The sequence below is a fragment of the Lagopus leucura genome, unplaced genomic scaffold (genome assembly GCF_019238085.1).
Source record: "Lagopus leucura isolate 7727_CA_CO unplaced genomic scaffold, USGS_WTPT01 Super-Scaffold_100004, whole genome shotgun sequence".
Classification (NCBI taxonomy): Eukaryota; Metazoa; Chordata; class Aves; order Galliformes; family Phasianidae; genus Lagopus; species Lagopus leucura.
This window is the reverse complement of record NW_024962264.1, coordinates 28,930,082-28,953,313: the sequence shown is the minus strand read 5'-3', so window position 1 is coordinate 28,953,313 and position 23,232 is coordinate 28,930,082. Positions and strand designations below refer to the sequence as shown.

The 23,232-nt window shown below is 41.7% G+C and overlaps 2 protein-coding genes across 4 annotated transcripts; one reads left to right on the top strand and one right to left on the bottom strand.

Annotated features, from left to right (window-relative positions):
• Positions 1 to 308: 308 nt before the first annotated feature.
• Positions 309 to 5,183, bottom strand: LEPROTL1 (leptin receptor overlapping transcript like 1). The gene is made up of 4 exons (XM_042871024.1): positions 5,105 to 5,183; positions 4,848 to 4,923; positions 3,675 to 3,861; positions 309 to 2,697 (listed from the first exon to the last, which is right to left on the bottom strand). Exons 1-4 carry the CDS (start codon positions 5,118 to 5,120, stop codon positions 2,581 to 2,583), a joined length of 396 nt encoding a protein of 131 aa, XP_042726958.1. The 5' UTR covers positions 5,121 to 5,183; the 3' UTR covers positions 309 to 2,580.
• Positions 5,184 to 5,301: 118 nt separating this feature from the next.
• Positions 5,302 to 22,264, top strand: SARAF (store-operated calcium entry associated regulatory factor). Of its 3 annotated transcripts, none has more exons than XM_042871572.1 (6): positions 5,302 to 5,414; positions 5,725 to 5,897; positions 7,319 to 7,709; positions 9,702 to 9,807; positions 11,963 to 12,075; positions 21,628 to 22,264. In XM_042871572.1, the coding sequence occupies exons 1-6, from the start codon at positions 5,333 to 5,335 to the stop codon at positions 21,831 to 21,833; spliced, it is 1,071 nt and encodes a 356-aa protein (XP_042727506.1). In that variant the 5' UTR covers positions 5,302 to 5,332; the 3' UTR covers positions 21,834 to 22,264. The 3 variants fall into 3 exon arrangements, with proteins under 3 accessions (XP_042727506.1, XP_042727505.1, XP_042727507.1); XM_042871571.1 differs by having other exon boundaries at positions 9,699 to 9,807; XM_042871573.1 differs by lacking the exon at positions 21,628 to 22,264 and adding an exon at positions 12,568 to 13,871 and having other exon boundaries at positions 9,699 to 9,807.
• Positions 22,265 to 23,232: the final 968 nt, after the last annotated feature.

The following is a 23,232-nucleotide window of genomic DNA, read 5'->3' as shown; positions in this document are numbered from 1 at the left end:
CAAATGAATCAATGGGTCACGGCAGAGGAGGGCTACGAAGATGCTCAGGGCTGGAGCACCTCTCCTGTGAAGACGGGCTGAGGGAGCTGGGCTCGAGAAGACCTCATTGCGGCCTTCCAGCTCTTCAGGGGGAGCTCATGAACAGGGGTTTGATAGTCTGCACGTGTAAAGTGGCCTTATCTCTTCAAGGAAAGGCAGCACCGGTACCTGAGGGCAAATGAAACAAACTCGCTTGAGGACTGAGGCACCTGCTGCTGTTTCTTCAGCGGGACTGACAACCGTGTTAAAGAAAGAAAGTGCACCATTAGTAATTGAAACAAAACACTCTTTATTGTGAGAGTATTTCTGGATTAAATGTATAGAACTCGGACTGCCATTTAAAATTGTTGTTCAAAGCTGTATAGGGTGGCAATGCTGTCTCAGTGCCTGCTATGAGGGAAGATCACGCCTCTCAACTGTTGGCTCATAAAGCAGAGCTGGGCTGAGTGAAGTTGGTGTGCAAGTGAAAGAATGTCATGCTGCAACATTTAAAAAACAAACAAACAAAAAAAGTCCAACAAGGACACGGATGGTTCTACAGCCTGGAAATTCTGAGTAGCATTACCTTTGAGAAGCAGGCTAGCAGCACAGGAACTGTGATTGATCCCACCAATCCTACTAACCACAGACCAGGAGACAGTAAACTCAGATTTGTGCCAATCTGAAGCATTCCTCCTTTGGAAGAGCGAAGACTGCCAACTTAGCCAGTAGTTTGGAACATTCTTTTGAAGAATCTATTGCTTGGGGGTTGGAGATGCAGAAGTGTCATCAAAAAAGGTCAGGAAATGAATGATTTCACAGCCCTTCATCATCTTTGAATGTCACCATTGCAGCCAGTTTGATGAAGCACTTAGTCATGGCTGAAATATTTCCTGGTGCTGACTGGCTTCTGCACTTGACACCTATTTATTCCTCTACTGGTATGGATAAAATTGAGCTCTGATTTTATACACAGGATGACATTAACAAAGTAGCAGTGCTGCCCCTACTTGCTGGTAGAAGTTTCATGGTCATATCAAACAAGTTGCCATGATTACTATTTGTATTCAGATACTCAAGCTTTGTATTTTATTTACATCTGTGTACAAACATTACAGCTAAGGCCTGCTATCCTTTGCCTTTTCATTCTGCTCCACTGTTATGTAACATCTAAGCAATCAGCAGCTTTTATGCACAGTAAATTTCTTAGAACTTTTTAAAATATAGTTTAGCAGTAGGTTTGGTCAAGTTTACCAGTGTTTGTGGTACAACTGAACTTGGTTAACTAGCACTTGTTCACTACCTCAAGATGAAATGTCTAATGGCAAATGTCTTTAATGAAAAAATCCAGACAGTTGAGAGGTATGCTAAAAATGTCTTAAGTACTTGAAGATACATGTGTAATCTTACAGAACGCAAGTCTAAATTACAGGCATGACATTAAATCTTATTAACTCAAAGCACGTAAGAACTTATGAACAGTCAGTAAAGCCAGTTCAGCCAGTGACTTCCAAAAGTCATACATCAGCAGCACTGTGTGAAGGAATAAAAGTGTGTGTAGAGGGGGGGAAGAAAAAAAATTCTTAAACAAGTTTAACATAAAGTTTTAATTTACATTTGAAAAGTTTTATTCCATTCATAGTATGTATAAAATAAATTAAAAAGAGGAAGGGGAAGAGTTTTGTATATGCTTCAAATTAACATGTAGCAGTAGTTCCATAAATGAACATTTTACCCTCTTCATGGTAAAAAGCTGACATAAAAGCTCAAAACAATACAACAATTATAAATAGAATTCAAAAGATGTTTGTTTTAAAAAAAATGGAATTTATATATCATTTTTCCCCTCCCCCTACAACGCAATTTGGTTTTGCATGTCATAATATTACCACATTTACAGAGTATTTGAATGTCACATCCACACAAAAATCGATAACGAAGCAGGTAAAGTGCTAGCGGTGCTTAAATTGAGGACTTTTCCCAAATAACTCCACCTGCTTCTCAGCCTTTTCCTTAAATGGAGGCTACCAACATTCATCACCCAGTTTGAGGTACGGGCAGAAGAAAAAGTCTGTAACTGGTACACACCCACCCTTGCCTCTTCTAAAATCATAACAAGCTGTGTATCTGTAACTGACAGTGGTGGTGTACAATTGCTTACCTTAGTTCAGTTTGTATATAATTTAATCGCCACATTAGAAGAAATGAAGCACTGTATTAATGCTAAAATGAAACAACTTTAAAACATGGTTTCAAAGCAAGTTTAACATTCTTGTTTCAGCATTAAAGCTTCACATAAACACTGAACAGAACAAGAATGACAAACTAAGAGACCACCTAAAACATACTAAAGGTAAAAATGAAATCGGCTATCTCCTTACTTGATAAAAACTTAGAAACCCATCAGCAAAACGGTAGTACACTCAGAACAAACAAGGTGAAAAAGGAGTGTCTAGAATACTGGAGAGGCTTGCTACACTACTTCTCTTTATTGCCCATTCTCTCATTTGTATGGATGGCCACTGAATGACAAGATGTCTGTGATAGTTCTCTATCTTCCTTTCACCACTGCTGCCAGCTGAAGTCATCGTTGCTGCCAAAGACCAAGAAAAATCCTAGGATCGTAGCAAAGATGACTGTATTCCCCGTAAGAACAAGTGCACATGCGCCCCAGTAAATCTGTGAACAAGTGGAATTTAGTTAGATATACCTGAACAAAACACTGACAAGACAAAATGTAACATTTTCATGTCATGTTATAGACAAAAATTCAGCAACAGATCCATGATGAAAGACAATGGTACCTCATTATGCCAAGAAAGCTGGGTTTGGCTTACCTTAAAGGGTTTGACCAAATCATGGTCAGTCAAGCAGCACTACACTTTCTTCTAGCCTCGTTCAAAGTGCCAGCTAGCAGGCAAGGACACTTAGTCTTACATCCAGAAACAGTAATGTGAGGCTAGGCAACAGCATCAAGTTATTGCAGAGCTCAGCTATACTTCCCAGCCACAGGGGGTTTTTGGTTTTTTTTTTTTTTTTTTTTTTGGGTTTTTGGTTTGTTTGTTTATAAAGGCAGCCAAGGATGGAGGCCTATAAAATATCAGCAGATGTACAAGTAACAGTAACAAAAAGCTGTTTAAAAAAAAAAGAGGCAAATGTTTCCCAAGGGGAGTAGCCAAAGGGTGTGAGGCATTCAAACTGACTGGCTGGGCTGTTCTTGACTGAGATGTACGTTCCATAGTTTTTGATTTAGTATTCTCTGAAATTCAAGTCAAGGTCACCTTTTAAAGGATGCTAGTGGAAAGTCATGCACTGGGAAAGACATAATGACAAATCAGAAGATTAAAAAAAAAAAAATCACATGTTCTTAAAAAAAAAAAAAAAGCACTGTTATACTCAGTCTTCTTTAACTCAACTATTCTACAAATTGCCTTCAAGGTATTCTGTGAACTTCTGTATTTAGCTACTGGCCTACTAAGTTTTCTTGCTCATTTTTTTTCTGCATTGCACATCGGATGTTTGACTTTATACCACAACCACATAAAGCAATTGGCAACTATTGCACAGTTGCACAGTGCATGAAAGTTCTAACTTCACTTAATTAAAAAAAAAGTTTTCTAGCAAAGAATGTTTTCAGAGATTGAAACGCTACTAACCAGTTCTGCTCTGGCAAACACTATAGGCAGTCCAAATGCTGAGACAACAATGCCTGTTGTAAGAAATACAGCCAGCTCCTTGCAGGCGTTACTCGTAGCATCTGTGTCATCTACCAATCTTCTTGCTATGCAGTATGGGATAGGGGAAAGGATGTAAAAGAACAGAACAAACAGTGGCCAGTATTGGCTGAAAAAGAAAGAAGGAAAGTTAACGTTAACTTCGCTTACTTTCTGCTCTTCCCAAAAATCAATATGAGGTATTTTCCCCATCCAGTTCCCGTATTTGGGAAAGATGGGCACAAGCCCAAGCAAAGCAATCCCTTCAATTTGAAATAAAATTATATTAATCCAATATGCCATGCTCCAGCTGACCTCAATCATAGCAACAGAGGCCTCATTCAGAAGATGTTCATGAAGCAAGGTTTCACTGAGCACGCCTAAATCTAACACTACCTCGCATGATGATCTTAAGAGCTAAGTTTAACCTGTCAGCTTTACTTCTGAACTGCAGAGAGACCTTTGCAAAGTCTTCAGCTTATTTTTACATGTAAACTTTGAGTATATGCATGGGATCAGAGTATTGTTTTCTGCCAATACTCAGAAGCCATAGAGCTCCAAACCACTAGATATGTATTTTTTTGCTTCATCTTTTCAACCAACATCATATCTTTTATTGCCCACAGCTCACCAGGCACATCAATGTAGCTATGCATGGTTTGAGTGAAACTTAAATCGTGTTATTTGAAGTATGACAGTGTAATAATCTCATTGCTAAGAGTTTGTGCCACCGGCCCAGATTTTATAATAGAAGAGAGCTGACATAGGAGAGCTAGTCATGTACATGGAAAACTGTAAATGACAACTAGCAAATTTGATATTTATCTCATTGAATAAGTCAATAAGGAAGATTTTGATTTAAGTTGCAAAGAGTTAAAACCATTGAGCTGACTTTCCATGCTCTTTGTCTATTGCTTCCTGCCTCTAGGAAGCAGAGACAGGAATCAATAGGACAAGCAGACTGACAGCAGCTGCAGCTGTGTGAGATGTTGCTTTACCCAGCGTAGAAACAAGCCTCTCGCACACACAAGATGAATCACTCATTAATTATGAGCCAAACCACTCTGCAATCAGACGTGTCAAAGAACACGAAGCTACAAAAAGCAGACACGTTACTTGTACTGAGGAAGGGCGCAGCCCAGCATCAGGAACATCAGTCCCACCGCTCCCCCGAAGGACAGGCTGATCAGAGCTGCGGAAACACAAACGCAGAACAGGTGAGCACTGCGATCAGCTGCAGCCTGCAAACAACCAGAGAGGAGCCCCGGAGACGGGCTGGCCCTGCCGCTTTAGCCGCCAGCACCGCGCACGGGTCGAATCTCACCCTGCCTCCCCAGACGCCTGGGGGCTACAGCCGCTCCCACCCCACACACCTTTGATGCCGGCCATGGCGCTGCGCGTCCCGCTGCCGGGAAACGGAACTACGTCACCACCCCCACCCCTGGAAGAGGAGGGCGGTGCACAAGTCATTTCCGCTGTCCTCCCCTTCCCATGGGCTGTGCTCCGACCCGCGTTCCCGCCCCTTCCGGCGCGGCCGGCCAATGAACAGCGCCCTGCACCGGGAAGGGCTTTGAGTCGTGTGGGTGTGCCTTAGAGCTGTCATGGCGGCTGACGGGGCAGTTGCTGCGTTTTTCCTGCTCCTCTGCGCTGCTGCCGGCACCGCGTGGGGCTGGGACCAACAAGGTGAGAGCTGTGGGACTCGGAGTGTGCCTGGGGGCCTTCTGGTGGAAGGAGCTGTGGGCCTGCGACCGCCTTTTTTTCCACTACTCTATCGCTGTGACAACGGGGCGAGGGTCTGAGGAGTGGAGGCTGTGGGAAGGCCTCTCGTTGAGGGGGTTGAGGGGCTCTTCGGTCAGGTCGGCTGCTGGCTCGGCCGTGGTAACGGATGGGACAGAACGCGTTGGGGGGCGTTGAGAGCTCCGTGCGATTTCCCTCCGCCTCCAAGGGTAGGATGGTGGGATATGGCCGTACTGATCTCTGCTGCCCATTGCAGGGGTTCTGCTGCGGGACGTGCAGGTGCTCACTCTGCACCGGGGCCGCTACACCACAGCCCGGCGAACGGCTGCGGTTCCTCAGCTTCAGTGCACTGGAGGCAGTGCTGGATGCTCTGATATCCCTGAGGTTGTTCAGTGCTACAACAAAGGCTGGGATGGCTACGACGTGCAGGTAACAGTGGTTAAAGTCAGTTAAACTGATATGGCACCCTCCTCATACAGGGCTGGTAACTTGAGAAAGAGAAAGCAACCGGCCAGAGTGTTGTTTTTCTTTCTACTAGAGAGCAGCTAAAGGTTACCCTAAATATGGAAAACACTATTTGTGTGTGCGTGCATGTATGTGTATGTATATATATATATAATTTTTTAATGGATTATCCATGAAGGTTTTAATGTAAAAGCACTGCCAGTCAAACCTTCATTGGTATTAGCTGAAATGTTGTTTGAATATATACGACCAAACCCTTGAGAATGCCCTTGCTTCAGTGTTGACCAATGTATTCACAATTTCTAGAACATAAAGGATTACAAGTATTTAATTATGTCACTTCTGCCCCTTAAAAAAAAAAAAAAAGTTGAAACTTTTATGACTTCCAAGTTAATTAGGTTTCAGGATGATGAGTCATTGCAAGAGTTTGCCTACAGATATGATGGATGCTCCATCCCCGCAGACATTCAAGCTCAGCCTGGATGAGGCTCTGAGCAACCTGATGTAGGCGTCTCTATTCTTTGTGGGAGACTTGGACCAGATGACCTTTAAGAGTCCCTTCCAATTCAAATGGTTCTATGGCTTGCTCTTGTGTGTTAGTAGTTTACTTTGGTATTTCAATAAAGAGCTGTTGTATTTGACACTGCCTACCCTCCTGCCATTAGACTGACCAGGAATCAAAGCTGAAGTTTATTGTTGTAATTGATTTAGTATCATAAAAGTACAGCCCAGTCGGAATTTGCAGTGGGTACTGCTATACGGAATTGTTAATGGAATGCTGCATTTTTCAAAGTGTATATTTGTTACAGGTACTGTTCATACCAAAGTTCAGGTGACTCAAGGGAATCTGAAACTGAGAAGTTCATGTATATTCAGCTGCAAAATCACAATCTATTGCTAATTGTCACCTTTGAATCCCTAGTTATGTCTAACATGATTTATTTTTTATATTGGTCTGAACATAAATATAATCATGTGCACTGGTTTTCAGGCTTCCAAGGTCTATTTTTGTAGCTGTCATCAGGTCTGCATGGGTGAGACATTTCTTAAGTAACTGTCATAGACTGGATGGATTATTTTCAGAAGTGCTGCTGTACCCTAGAGAAGGGATACTTGAGAAACTCGTCCAGTGAAGAAATTGACTCGTAACTCTTGTGTTCTAAACAATTAAATCATTTTAACTTAAAGAGATTTTAAAAACATTCCTAGCTATTCTCAGATTCCAAGCCGTTTTCAGAATAGGAGAGCTCAGAAGTTCCCTATTCTATTACTTTTTATATGCTTCCTTGTAGATTACAGCTTTGTCTGCATACATTTGGGAATGCAGGCAGATATTTTCATCCCTGGAGAAATAGCTGCTACTTGATTTTGTGTTTACTTTTTAGTGGCAGTGCAAAGCGGACTTGGAAGACACTCTTCGTTTTGGACAAATTGAAGTGAGCTGTGAAGGCTATAATTATCCAGATGATCCTTACATCTTAAGAGGGTCCTGCAGTTTGCTGTTCAGGTTAGAGCTGACAAAGGAAGATGAATGGAAAGCAAAGAACTCTGGAGGCTTTGGTTCTGGCTATTATACATCAACAAAGGATTCTTCTCATTCTGGCGCTGGAACAATTTTTGTAATTGTTCTACTGATCCTTGCCTTTGGCGTATACAAGTTTTTCCTTAGTAACCAACAGCCCCAGCAGAGTTTTGGTGATGGTGACGGATTCGCTCGTCCTTTCTGGCAGAGTCATCAGGCGCCTCCTCCTCCTGGTTTTAAGTTCAGCTCCACAGGTAGGACTATAAGCCATTATTTAGTGCTCTGAAACAAACATGATCTTAACTTCGGGGTGTTCTTTCAGCTGTTGCGTTATCTCACCTGACTGTTGGCTTCTTCATAAATAATTTGCTAGAAATGAATATTATGTAGCAATCCTCAGTTTAACACGTGGTTTGCTATAGTCTCAGTGGTCAAACGATTTAGTTCCCAGAGCAGGTAACAGTCTATGCTGGACCTGCATCTTGTGTGGTGTCTTTCACCTGGAATTGGAAATTGTAGAAGTAGTGGCAAGACTGCTAGGAAAACATGCAGCTTTTTTCTTTTCCCAGAAAACTGGTCACTGTGATCGATAGTTATAGTACCAACGGCAAGTAAAACTCAGTCATCTGGTGTCCGACTGTTTAACCTCACAAATGTGTGATCCTCATGGTACTAGAACTCAAATTACCTTGCAACAAGACGTGATCTCAATTTTTTTCCTGTTATTTTTATTTTTATTATGAATTAGAGGAGCTGTCCTATCAAGCAGTAGCTAGAAAGAATTAAGATTACTTAGTCAAAAGCTCATGTTTGAATAATATTAACAAACAAATGTTAACGCTTTTGTGCAGGTTACTCATGCCACTTGCCAACAGGGGGTGCCAGCATAGCTCTTCTTGATAAACTTGTGTGGCGCGTTTGCAGCGCTTTCTCTTACGTACCTGGAGCAGAAAATTGGGGTTGGGTTATGAATCTGTGTTAACTAGTGAGTTTTGCAATTTGATTTCAAAATGGATATTTCAGACAGCCTTTCTATTCTGTGTGTGCATCAGTGAGTAGACTTGCGTATGCGTGCCACTTGCCTCTGGTGGTATTGTGGTCAATACTGAGTTCTGCTGTACTGGACATGGGCAAACCAAAGTAAACATTCAGTGTGCATGTGGCTTTAGTTTTAAAGGGAAGGATTGCTTTCTGTTTTTTTCCTGCCCTGTTCCTTGTGAATTAATTCAACTAATGTGCTTGAGGTGGACAGGAGTCTGAAATCTAGCAAGAATAGAGCCTTGAAAATACCTTTTCTTTATTGATTTTGAAAATTGAGAAACTTGGTTGGGAGTCCTGTGAGGATAAATTATCTGCCTTTAGTTTTAACAGTGGAGCAAAAGCATGCCTTAGAGTGTATAGGACTGTATCAGGCACACATCTGTTTTTGAAAATTGGGATGATAATGAAAAGTGAAGTAGTTCGGTTATTGATCTGAATATTTAATTTGCTTCATTTCAAATTCCCTTGGCATACAGAATATTTATACAGAATATTTCCTGTGAAATCATTTAGCTAGACTGTATTAATTACTTTCTTGTATTAGTGGTTTGTGGTCCTGAATCTACTCCAGGTTTTATCAACAAAAAAGATTGACTTCTGAATCAGTGTTCAGCCATGCTGCTTTTGAGTACATTAGCTCGTTTATCTCTCTGATTCACACAGCATAGTTTAATGGGTGTGTTATCCAAGGTGAGCTTATCTTTGTCTTAGTGCATTCAAAATGAAATCCAACATCAAGTCACACATAGAAGTCTGATTTCAACTGATAATGTAAGTCAGGATTATTCTCCTGTGATGCTTTATGATACTTGATTTCTGTTCCCCTGTCTGCCTGCTTGAGCAAATTAGTCTTTCTTCACTTTCTTTCCGATTTTAATCTAACTTGTCTGTTTATAAAATCTGCACGATCTGACTTCACTGTGTTTTGTAAACATGGAGACTGTGATACAGTGAAAGCTAATTTCTGGTGTAAAAATCTTTACCTCTGTTAGCTTGCTTCTGTTTGTTGTTTTTCTTCCCCCTGCTTTCCAAACTGTGAGGGCGCTTTTCAAGACAAGTTTAATCAAGAATTAATTGAAAACAAGAAGAGCTTAGTGTCTAATTTGCTATTATGTTTAAGAGGTGAGAATCTTATTGCAACAGACAGCCTGAGGAGTAAGTGCTATTAACTGATACTTTTTCTTTTTTCCATTTGGCTTAAGAAGACAACGGCTTTGGGACTCGTTCCAGTCATGAAACCAATTCAGGACCAGGATTTTGGACTGGCTTAGGAGCGGGAGGCTTGCTGGGCTACTTGGCTGGCAGTCAGAGGTAAAATAGAATGCTGTCAAATATTAAACATACACGATTTCAGTTGACATATTGTTTACATTTATGTTGTTTGTGAGTTTTCAGGTGTATATCATTCAGGCTGTATAATCCTACCGTTAGAACAGCTTTGAGGTATGATCTGTAGCTCTAGCAGCACAAACATTCTGAACACCTTTCTTGAGGAGAAAGATTTGAAGTTCTTGAGGTTCTTCATTCTACTTTAAGTGCATTCTCTGACCTGACTTGCAACTTTAAAATCAACTCTTGAGCAGTCCATATCCAGACTGCTTTAAAATACAGATAAAAATATGAAGCACAAAGCCACTTGTAAGTAATTCTCTTGTGTCAGTGTCATCTCTCCTGAAGTTAGTATGGCTGACACTTGCTCTTCTGTGATACGTAGTGCAATCAAACTGAGTGGCCTTTACTCTCCAGTCTCCTAATGACCCGTGTATAGAAATCCAAAATGTAGTTTTCCAGAGGACTTGTAAGTCATGTGTAAGTTGCATTTTTGGAAAAACATAACATGGATGACATTCAAAAGCCGTTTCAGTGCTGAAGTAAATAGCTACTGGTCATTGCCATATGCTTTGAAGCATTAAACATGCATCACTTCAGGAAACGGTTTAAGGGGGGGAATTGAATCACAGAATCACAGAAACACCAAGGTTGGAAAAGACCTACAAGATCATCCAGTCCAACCATCCACCTATCACCAGTAGTTCTCACTAAACCATGTCCCTCAACACAAAATCCAAACTTTCCTTGAACACCTCCATGGTCAGTGACTCCACCACCTCCCTGGGCAGCCCATTCCACTGCCTGACCACTCTCTCAGAAAAGTAGTATTTTCTAACATCCAGCCTAAATCTCCCCTGGCACAGCTCGAAGCCATTCCCTCTGGTCCTATCACCAGTTACACGAGAGAAGAGGCCGACCCTGCTGCAGTTTTAGCCTCCACTAGAAAAATACATGGCTTCTGCAGCAACTTTACAGAACTCAAGCATTTTCCTGTAATTGCCAAAGAACTGCACGTATGTCAAGCCTAATCTTCTAGGAAGCTAATAATATAACAAATTCAATATAATTGCTTTTAGTTCTTAGGACTGGGAATAAGGGAAGTTGGGCAGGAGTGGTGAAGCGTCTTTCCTTCTCTGTGTGATGTATTTTCCTAGTAACAACAGGAGACTTATCAGATTGTCCCTTTATTAAGAAGTGAACATGTGAGGTATAAAGTGTTTGTTGTGCAGTCTTGGTCTCAAAAGTCAAGCAGCGTGTACCTGGACAATGACTCGTCAACAGCAGAAATAGTCTATAATTTCATTTTAAGTAAAATTTTAAAGGGTTATGGATAAAAAGTCAAATCTTATTCTACTGTGCTAACATTACTAAGGATTTTTAAAAAGTTAGGATATATTTGAAGGTTTCTTGACTTGATAGTTTCACATACTAAAGTACTTAACTTATATTTAAGCACTGTATGTATTTTGTACATACAGGTCTCTTGATGTTCACCCCCTAGATTTAGTGGCCTCTTATTTAAGATTAGTGGCCTGAAAACGTTTGAGTCCAAATACCTGAACAAACTTTCTAACTAGGGCTTCTTTTCTTTGAAAGCAGTCCTTGGTCCACTGTTTTTAGGTTTTTTTCCTCCTCTTCAACATGCTCCTCCCCTCCTCCCACCCCTGCTAATGAAATCATTATCTGTAGAAACAAATCAGTGAATTGAAGATCGTGATGCATTGGTCTTAAAGATCCTATCTTTAGAAGGTAGTTAATAGTGCAGAGGTATGTATTTTTTTTCCCTTCTGTGGGAGGGATATAGGTAATACCAAATAAATTTTAACTTAAAATCTCAAGTAAACTTTCCTGTCTGATAGAAACTGAGGTCAGATTTTCAGAAGAGAGGATTTATTATTTGCAATTGTCTGAAGGTGTCCTGAAGGATGAAGTTCAACTTTCTTTTGAAATTCTACAGATGTTATCCCTGCTGTCAGGGTTTAATTCCTTTAAAAAGGAAGGTTTCTATGTTTGGAAAATATGCTTGCTTACAATTCTCCCTCTGATTAAGTTCTCTGATTAAGTTTGGTGCAGTTACACCTTAATTATTCAAGACGTCACTAATGAATTCTTTCCACCCTGTTTTTCTCATCAGAGCACAGTCACGTTCCTCGTATTTCAATACATGGGGAGATCCCACAGCTGTACCTCCAGTGTACAGACAGTCCAGCAATTCCACACAAGGCAGCAGTACAAGAACTGCATCTGGTAAGCCACAAGAATTTTTAACCTCCTAAAGCTTGAGAAACTTTGATCTGCCCAAAATGCACAGATGTTATGTGAGGTTCAGCAAGCATTCCTGGTTTTATTCTGGTCAAGACTTGAGTACAGATGGGCACATAACTGTTTCCTACATCTTTTTATCATAGAAGCAGAGCAGCATTGTGTGGATACCTACAGTAAGCATAGTAACACCTATATTAGGATGGTCTTTATCTGCATGGTTAATTTAAGACTTTCTCCTTTGGGACATGCGTTAGATGCATGCCTTTCTCTAGCAAACATACAAACACGAAGCAAAACAACAAAAAGAAGTTTGTCTGCAATGAATATTTTTCTGGCCTGTCAGTCCACAACTAATGCTTCGTTTTGTAATTTTTTCACAAGTTTGACTTATTTAGGAGCTTTACCCTTTGGGGAATTGCAGAGAGCCAATTGGAATGGCTGTGATGGAGCTGAGACTTTTTTTATCCTTTGCAGGATTTGGTGGCACAAAACGGAGATGAAATCCTTGATGTTACTACATCTGAGTGATTAGACTGTACTAACCACTTTTTAATTAGCAGTAGCAGCTGTGAGAAGAGATATGAAGGACAAGGCAAAAAACTGCTCTCTTTCCCATGTGGAAATGTGATCCTCCACTATTGCTTTTCACCACAACAGCTTCTTGAAAAATAAAAAATGAACTCATCCTCATTGAGACAGATGATGTTACGGTTGCTTATGAGAAATTATGGCAAACAGTTTATTGTTCTGGGCTTAATTTCATTTAGTGGGTTTGGTTTTTGTAATCCAGAGTCTGAAAGGCATAATGTCTAATCATGCTAAAACCTACAGGTTGCTATTCTTTGAAACTACTTCTGCATGTCTTTTAAAATTCGTATGAACATTATTCTAAGTGCAATCACCTAGTTGGATGAGGGTTTTCCTTAGTGGATAGGAGTAAAATTATGTTTCTAGAGAGAACAATGTTAATGTTTCTCTGAGCTGTATGATTATTGGAGCCAAGACATGCAGACTTGATCTTCACCATGTTTTAGAGTTTATCTAAGCACCCATGTGAACCTGGGGCACTTCTAGCCTGAATATAGCCTGAAGTGAAACAGTATGGTTCATGGCTCAGAGGTTTGCTGGATGCCCTGTCCTTGGTGACATTAAAGGTCAGGCTGGATGGGGCTCTGAGCGACCTGATGTAGCTATAGGTGTCCTGTTCATTGCCCAGGAGTTGGACCAGATGACCATGTAGAGTCCCTTTCAACTCAAACGATTCTATGATTCTTTGTCTAATTTGGATTTTTCTTTTGGAAGACTGAGGCAATTTAAATTAAGGTGACTGCAGATGCCTTGCTCCTGTTGCTATTTTCTTTTTACTGTGGGTGTTAGTAGTGCTGTAAAAATGTCTACTGGCTTATCTCAGCTCCTGTCTTTCCTGCTTGATGGCCTGTCCAATGCATGATAAGCTGAAGATGCTCATTGCAAATGCAGAAAGGGCATAATGGGAGGTTTTGCCTTGTGAGAAGGAGCATATGATAAATCTTTATAGCCAAATATAGCAATGTATTTCATTTGTGGAGTTCTTGCTTATTTGTAATTTGAGCTGAAACTTACTACAGTCAGTACTCTATTCACCAACTAATTGCTTATCAATGAAACTGGATTTTTTCTAATTGGGGAGGTTGAAGTGATCTCAATAATGATATGTTGTTAAATCTTTTGGATGTTTTTTTCATGTGTATTTATATCTATATGATGTCTGTTTTCATGCATAAACCTGATAAGTTGCACTGGTCTGCTGAACTTGTTCTACGATATTTTTTCACTTCTATTTGATAAAGTAATAAAAATAAGTGAATAAAGAGCATTTTTGTGTTTAAAACAGTAGCTCAAAGCCTGCAGGAATGGCACTGGCTTTTTTTCAGAGTTGATCATGTCTCAGCAACTTCTTGATCGGTGCAATAACATCCTTTACCCTCAGCTGCGGAGCTTGTAAGCTGTGCATTTCATCTCAACAAAGCAATACTGCAAGTAGTTATTCTATTGATTGAGTTTTCTGTAACAAAATATTCAACCATTTAAAGGAGTTCTTGTAAATCACAGTTTCACTTTCAAGTCTTTAGAAAAGCTCTGTCATGTTAATAAGTTCCTAGTTTTACAAGGTCAGGTTGAAGTTATGATCGCTGCTTTTGTTCTTGGTTATGGATATAGCAAGAATCTAGGCTGGGACAAGAGCTGACAGATCTGCTTCTTATATTGCAAATGTGTCAACTCTTGCTAGAGTCATGGCCTACCAATCTGGGCTGCATTAGCAATATAAGATTTAAACTGAGGCCCGTGAATTTCAGCTTCAAAGCTTCTGTGATCGGAACGTCCAGGACATTGGTGAGTTTCCTGAATAAGAAGGACTTGTGGAATGCAGCTAAGAGTACATATTCACATGTGAACTTGGTCTTCCTTCCTGAATGTCTGCCTTCTGCTCCTGCACAGAGTTTGGTAACATTCTTAACTTCATAATTGGAAGGCATTTGTGGATCTCTAAAGTGTTAAACCGTTTTGTATAATAATTGCAATTCTACTTTGCACTTGGAAATAGTTCTGCTAATACTCTTATACCCTCACACAAAGCCAAAGCTTATTACAGGAATGAAGCTCCTGGTTTTACAGCCAACTTCCTCTAAAGCATGTGATGAAAGAAAATAGGCACACAGAGATAAGTATTCTCTATCACTGTCTTGTGACTCAACTCCCAGGTCACATCTGGCTAGTTCAGCAGGCTCCTGCTATGCAGCTTGCTCTTTCCTTTGAGTGCAAGGTTGTGTTAGACTTCTCAACAAAGTGAGATGGTGTATTTTGTGCTTTTTTTTAATGTTCTGTGTTCATAACTTCATATCACTATGTTTCAGAAGAGAAGTAAAGCTGTGTGGCAGAATTTCCAGCAGTAGATGCTGTTTCACTGATGGATTGCTAGAATAAAGTAGCGAGCAATGCCTGCCTGTGCGGGCATATAAAAACTGACAGTGCAACCTTTTTGCATTCTGCACTTGGCCGATTGTGATTGCTGTATTTCTCCCACCTCACTAAAGCAAGTTGACCACAGTTGTCAGTCTTCAGAATACTTATCAACCAGAGATTCTGTCACAGAAGTAGGCTAGCTGCCTACAGACAGCAAGACTCACACACACACACACACACACACACACACACACACACACACATCCCTAATAGAGATGAAGTCTGTACCAACAGAAAATGTTGTTTCATGTTATATGTAATGAAACAGTCGGGCATTTGTTCTCCTTCCTTACATACGAGGGCAGTTTGGGGTAAAGTGCTGCTTTGGAGAGGCTGTGTCTTGTCATGTCTATTGGAAACTTTTTCTGCAGCTGATACTCTGATTTTCCAATATTCTTTCTGGCTACAGTAGTAGCCAGTAACTTTCTGATAGCTACTTTTGTATTATAGCTGTGTTCTGGCAATGCTAGTGAAAATGATCAACAGCCTGTGTTTCTTATCCCCCACTGTCTTCTGTCTCAATAGTTCCCTCTTTTCCTGCTGAGTGTCAATGTTTCTTCAGTAATTAAGTGACAAGTACTTGCAAAAAGTGCATTGAGATGTGAATGGCTGCAGAAGGTTGAGAGAAAAATCAATAGAGCAAACAAATTTATAGGCAGTGAATTGAACTCGGTGGAGATTATAGCTGTAAAAAGAACTTGTTTCAGTCTTCAGGCAGATGGGTGCTTTTTGGCAGCTAGTTACTGGGGCAGATTAAGGGCTGATGAACTATCAGCTAGTAGACCTGATAACAGCCTTTCGGTCCTACCTTAGAAATGACTAAGAATTCTATGGCCAGGCAGCTGGCCTAGGGTGTGCTAGCTCAGCCACTTCATAGGCACACTATTTAAAACAACAAAACATCAACAAACAAACCTGCAGGCAGGTGTGTGTTTAGAGAGTCCATATGCTTCTGTAAATGCTGTGATTAGCATAGCTGAAATATGTTGAAGTAGAATGGCTCTACAAAGCTGATCTTCACAATCAGAACACTTTATCAGCGTTTTATTTTGTACCTGAAGAGGAGGAGTACTTTATATCCGTGCATAATACTGACAGTGCTTTCCTCACTACTTCAATGAGAACAAGATACTTAGAACTGCAACAAGTTTTCTGTGTGATAAGGTTGGATCTGGTTAGAGCTCCTTGTAATTTGATAAACAACTTGCAAAGTACTTGTATCAATAACAGGTGAAATTAGATCGGTAGAGAAATTCATGTGGTTGGAAACATAGACTGACAAGCTGATTTATTTTGGAAATTGAGGTCAGAATCTGCTCAAAGTAAGCTGAGGCAGCTCAGAAAGCTGTTTTTGCCTTTGCTTTCAAGGCAAAGATGTCCTGTTCAATACCAATGGAAGGGCACCTGCTGCTGACACCTACTGTCAGCAGTGAAATGCTACTTATGGAGACAAATTCCATGTTCTCATAAAGATCTTACAGAGCCAGCCAAGCTGTGTGGGTTTGATACTCTCTTGGTGCACTTGTTTGGTTAAATCCACATGCTGTCCTTCTTAATAGGTGGAGTGTTCCTTTTTTTAACAAGGAGCTGTGGATTAGGCTGTAACTGAGTGAGCAGAGGTGAAACAGTGCAAAGAAATTGGGAGAGGAAGGCTGTGTTTGAATCTTGAAAGCAGTTATGCCCAAGATAGTAACACGTGCCCTTTAGTTAAGCTGTTGCAGCTGCTAAAGAGAAATTAGGATTTGGACAGATGCTGACTCTTATATTGCAAGGAACAGACAGCATTCTTTGGAAAACAGCCAGAGATCTTTAGAAAATGATGTTGGATGCACTGGTAAAGCCAATCAATGCTGCGAAGAGTGTTCTTGTGCTCTGTATCTGCAGCATGCTCCAAATCTGTACGTGACTTAAATGAGCAGCATATAAATTCAGCTGCTGGGTCAGGCTGTCACTGCCACTTTCTTTCCATCCTTGTCATGAAATGTGGCTGTAGGTCTAACCATGCATTTTCACAGTCTCGCTGGCTCAGTGCTGGGTGCAGCTCCAGATCCTGTTTGGTTTATGAAACTGCTTACTATAGCACCCCATAAAGGTGCAAAGATAAGAATGAAGGTAAGTAAATCAGGGAGGGAGGCATTCTGTGACTGGCTCAGAAATCCCCAAATAACTTCGTCTCGTTAATTGGCCTAATTTCTCACTAATAGGCTTTCTCCCTCCTACACAAGCTTACTTTCCATAACAACTTGCCTTGCTGCTTGAGTCCACTGGGACGAAATGGCTGCTGCCGGATGGGCACTGGGATGAAAATGTGGGGGCAGGGATGCGATGTGGTTTTTCCTGTTTCTTTTCTTACCTTGTGGGCAGAGTTTTGTTAGGCTGACATCAGCTGGACAGGTACTCAAAGAGTAAAGAATGAAAAGGAATGCATTCATAACTGGGTTTTGAAACTTAATTGCCCATCTAGGTCAATCGGCACATTTAGCTGGTATTGTACTGATGCAGACTGTTACTTAAAACTACTGCAGCCCCACCGCTCATCCTGGGTGCAGAAATGCAAAAACCAGGGGCAGGGGCTTTTCCAGATGGTAAATGAGTATTCTGCCCTGTGGAGCTTAACAAGCACTGGAATCCACAGCATCACAAAGAGTTCATCTTTCAGAAAAGCCTGTGTAAATCTTGGGAAGTGCACAAGAGGGGGTCATTGGTTAATTCTTAATCATTGTTAAGACATAGTTTCTGTCGATGAAACAATTTGCTGGAGGTGAAGTGGAAAGTCCACACCATTTTTTTGTTGTTGTTGTTGTTGTTGTTGTTGTTGTTGTTTACCTAGACTACATTTTCCTTTCCACCAGTATAGTCACACCAGTGCAAACAGCAAAGGGTGGGAAGCTGGGCTGGAGTAAACAGTTACCTGAACTAATTAAGTGATACTGCATTCTCAGCGAAATACTGTTGTTTGTTTTTTGTTTTTTTGTTTTTGTTTTTGTTTTTTTTTTCCCCACTTCTGCCGCACAATTCAGAGTACCTTTCCCTTCTGTCCATTCCTGGGACTCCTTTTGTCCCTGGTGTCAGATAGGGATCAATCTCAGGGTTCCATATTTTCTGGAACTTGCACTGCAGCAGGTGCAGGGGATGGGCTTGGGCTGGGGAAGGAATGACTTAGGGAAGGAGGAAGAGAGCACGTAATGAAGGATGAGGTGAACGTGCCAAATGTGTATGTTCCAAGCCAGCAGGCGTAGGAAACCCTGTGAGAAGTGGCTGGTGGGTTGAAAACAGATGTGGTTTGGAAAATTAGGTGGAACTGCTGAACCTGACGTGAATAAGCCAGACTCTTCTCAGCAGGAGTTATTAAGAACAGACAGGCAGCATGAGCTGGGAAGGGAGGAAAAAAAAAAACAAAAAAACGGATCGCGGTGAGAATGGCTGAGCCTCGCTACATAAACATGTATTCTTTCTGAATAGAGCCTTCCTCCGTTATTGTTCCTCTTACCCAATAATTGGCTTTGATGTCCCCATTACATGCTCTCTCCTCCCTACATAATCCCTGTCGCTGTCAATTAGCCAGTGGCAAGGCAAACAACAAAGAGGGCTATTGCTTAAGAAACAACTGCTCATCCAGGAAACTGTTGTCAAATACCAGAAGCACTGTTCTTTACTCTGGGATCCCCTGAGAGAAAAGATGCCCTGCTTCAAATACAGCTGCTGTAGAGAGGCTCCAGTTACACCAGCGCAACTTCTGCTTCCATAACAGAAAGGCGATTAAAACTGGGTTTACGCGTGGCAGCTGCTCCTCTGCTCAGGTTGTGGCACTTACTTCAAGTACGAAATTAATCTAGCCTTGACATAGTGCCTGGCAACTTTGTTTCCCCGCATTAGGAGGCAGGAAAGGCTGTGCAGAGCTGGATGCTAGGATTCCTGGGGGTGATGACGCCCTCTGACACAGTTTTCAGCTGCGAACTCAAGTGTGCATGGTCTACAGCACTCATCACGTTGAGGCCCTCCCTGCTGTGTCTTGAAGTCTTTTGGAAGCTGTAACATAAATGGGAACTGCTGGATACAGGGACTCTTTTGAAAGCGTTTAATTTCAGCTTCTGCTCACGCTTCTACGTCTCTCAAGTTTCTGCTCTTCTGTTTGAGAGCTTCAGCCAAAGCCACCATACATATGAAAAAGCAAAACAAATCCCTACACTCCGTCAAAATTCACAGAGTCTGAATTAGCTCTGTACTGTTTACTCAGGCAGGTGACTGCCCAATTCAGAATCACAGACGCTGGTCAGCCAGTTGTTCACCCGTTCCCATGCTATCTGTCCCATGTCCAGGCTGCGGCCTGCAATTGCTCACACTTGGCTGCATACTGCAGGCAATACGTGCTTTATCTGGATCAGATGTGACTGCTGTGTGATCATGTTTCTACCATGTTAGCCAGATTGTATATTTTTGGGGTTTGTGCTGGTTTGATGTGGCTTGGTGCAGCCTACAGAAGGACACAGGCCTGATCCAGGGCAAAGGAGCAGGGATGTGAACAGGAGATGCCACCTCTAGCGAGAGGTGTGAAGGCATGAAATTAACCCTTTATAACACCTCAGAACAGACGGGTCTTGACAGAATGTATTTGTGCTTTGAGTCAAGTGGCTGTGGTGTTTTAGGTCTGGCAGAGGCACCCAAACACTAGGTATACTGCTTAGAATCATGGAATCACAGAATGTCCATCTCAAGTTGGAAGGAATCCACAGGGATCATCAAGTCCAACTCCTGGCTGCACACAGTACCACCCAAAAATCAGACTTTGTGTCTGCTGTCCAAATGATCCCTGAACTCCAGAACTTGGGGCTGAGCCTGCTGCCCTGGGGAGCCTGTTCCATGCCCACTGCCCTTTGGTGAAGAACTTTTTCCTGATACCCAACATTGCTTGGCCAAATCATTGCCACAGCAACTTGTAACAGGCTTACCATAGGACTCAACATTGTTCTAAAAATGCTCTGTAAAACATAGTAATACTTCAATCTTCTGCTTGTACAGAAATGGGTTGCCCTGCAGATGGAAAAGGAAGTTTCAGTAAATGCTTATCAGAAGGTTTTGCCTTATCTGAGCATGATATTTCATATTCCATGAAATTATGTCTTTGCTAAAGCAAACAGAAATTTGCCTCTTTCCCAGTATCTACTGCCATCCAAGCAGGCAGCAAAACTACAGCAAATACAAACTGTTCTGTTTGTGTTTCTGAAAGAGCTAATAAAGAGCAGCTAAGTCTGGCTATCTGTATGCTGCTTCTCACACAAACTCCCTGAATTACGCCCTCTTTTAGCCAGCAAGGGCAGGTCATAAGAGCTAAAGTGGCATTTCCACCAGCACTTTGAATTGAGATAAACTGAATCTGCTGATAAAAGAGGTGATTTTGGGGAGGGTATTTTTGATGGATTCTTTTCTTTATCCCAGTTGCTGCATAGATGCTGAAACTTTCCTGTTGGAACAAGATTCTGCACGTGGTGGCCATGAGTCAGATAGCATTTGCTTTGCTGCTGGCTGTATGGCTGATTCAGGCTAGTTTAGAAAGTGCCCGGGGCTACCATGTAACTACCTTTCCTGACTGTTTTAACAGGCATTTTGTTTTGGACATCTGGAAAGTCAAAGGACATTTTGCAATGGGCAGTCTCCGAATTTTCTTCTACTACTCAAAAGCAATGATTTCTTCCATTAGCGACATAGTGACAAAGCACAAAGCAGGTGGTGCTGCACAGGGCTGGACACTTTGGCCCACAGCAACCTTCGCACACAAGGTGTGTTATAAGGAGCCACTGAGACAAAACAAAAAAGAAATGCTCCCATCAGAGCACATTATTATAGAGTATGTATATGTGATGCCCTGAAAAGATCGTGTGTTTTTTAAGAAAGTGTTGGGAATGTGCATTTTCCTGGTGGCAAAGCAACTAACATTTAAGTTATTTTAGAACACAACAAACATAGGCACATTTTTAGAACATTAACATAAAGAGATACGGCAAATTGGTGCACTTGCAGAGTAGCAAAGTTGAGAAATCTGGTCAGACAGGTTTCCTAAAAGATTAAGAGATCTCTGTGTAAGTGAACATTAAGGTACTATTAAGATAACATTAACAGCAACGTTTCCAGGGATTTGGTCATTAAAAACAAAACAGAGGTAAACCAGACCATGCAAAAAAGCCCTTCCATATAAGCAAACCAACCTATAGCAAATGGAAAGAACTTAAAGGTTACCTATGTAAAAAACAGTTGTGAAATTATCCACAAGGGAAAAAAACTGAAGTGTATTGGGAATCTCAAATAATTCAAAATTCTTTAACTGTTACAAATGTTACAAATGTTACAAAAATAAGTGCCCTTATTTTTGTAACTGATGGATGCGAATATTGAAGTATGTTTTCTATTACAAACCCAGTTCCAACTCCCTGCTCCCCAGCTCATCCAGAATGAAAACAATCCATCTTATAGTTAAACGTTTCTTGTTTTGGCAGAAGTTTTTATTTACTATTGCATTTTTTTTTTTTTCTGCAGACATTACAACCTTTGATGTGGCTCATTTCTTTCAGAGTACATATTCACTGCAGAATTATCTACATTCAAGCCGCCTGAAAGGATTCCAACCACAAAATGCTTGCTGCGGCCACTTCCGTGCGCTGCTACAATTTCTTGGGGTACACATGTGGGATTTTTGGAAAGCGCTGGGAGAACTGACAGCACTTGAGTGCTGGAGCCGCTAACCGGTTGTGTAACTTGAGTTTTAGCCTGTAAATCTGATGGGGCAGCCACTAGAGTTAAGGGGGCTTGTGAATGGCTCAGGCTTGGCTTACTGGTGATACTCAACTTAGAGCTCAAAGGAGCTTTTCACCAGCGAACAGATCTTTTGTGTTGGTAAGGAGAGCATTGACCAAAGATCTTTAGGTGAATAAGGCAACTAGGAAGAGAGACAGATAGCAGTAATGCACTAGAAAGCGAGACTAAATCTCTGTTGAAAGAGGAGATGACAGGCTCAGCCTGTATTAACAACAGAGTGCAGCTTTCATCCAAACATCCCAAATGAAAGCAAGAGAAACCATTTCAAAGCCAGGAAGCTGGAGAAAGACACTCAGAAGGACACAAGTTTAAGATTTCAGAGTAATTTCCTTCAAATAAATCCACAACATTTACTACATCACATGCTTCTTCTGGGTAAACTGAACAACAGGCAGGCACTAATAGAAGTTGGTAGGATGACGTTGGCTTTAGGAACCAAGCACATATAAGTGTAGGTATGGCCATTCGAGAAGATTTGCAAGAACAGCTGGCATTTCTGTAAGTGCTATTGAGTGATATCCATTTTTGCACTTTCCTGCAGGAAAGTACCAAGTAGAAGGTGCTACAGTTCTTCACCAAACACTGGAAAACAACCCACAGAGTTGTGGCTAAAGCAGACATGTTTTAAACTGAGGCATAACAGTGCGTACATGCTGTATGCATACTGGCTAGGAGAGTAGAAATGTGCATTGTGTGCAAAGAGGAGAAGGAATGTCTCATCAGCTTGCATCTCTGCATTCTGCTGAGAGAAGATGAAACACAGCTCTGCTTGAATCACAAAATCGTGAAGGCTGGAAAAGACATCTAAGATCATCCGTCCAAGCCCAACCCATCCCCACTGACATCACGCAGTGCCATATCTCCATGGTTCTCGAACACCCTCTGGGACGGCAACTGCACCACCTCCCTGGGCAGCCTGTGCCCCGGCATCACCACTGAGAAGAGATGTTTCCTAATATCCAACCCAAACCTCCTCTGGTACAACTTGAGGTCATCCCTTCTCATCCTACTGCTGCTACCCGGGAGAAGAGGCAGACCCCACACCACATTTTTTTTTGGACAGTTGTAGAGAGCTGGAAGGTCAAGAACCGTGGAGATGTGACTTCGAGGGACGTGTTCAGTGGGCACGGCGAGGACGGGCTGGGAATTGGACCTGATGATCTGAGAGGTCTTTTCCAGCCTTAATGACGCTGCGTTTCTATGAGAAGCGCTCGGACCGAGACGCCCAGCGGCTCCCCTCAGACAGCGGACGGCACGCAGGTCACCCTCCAGCCGCACGGAGGCCCGGCTCGGCCACGCGCAGGGCGGCCCCGCCGCGCTTCCGCC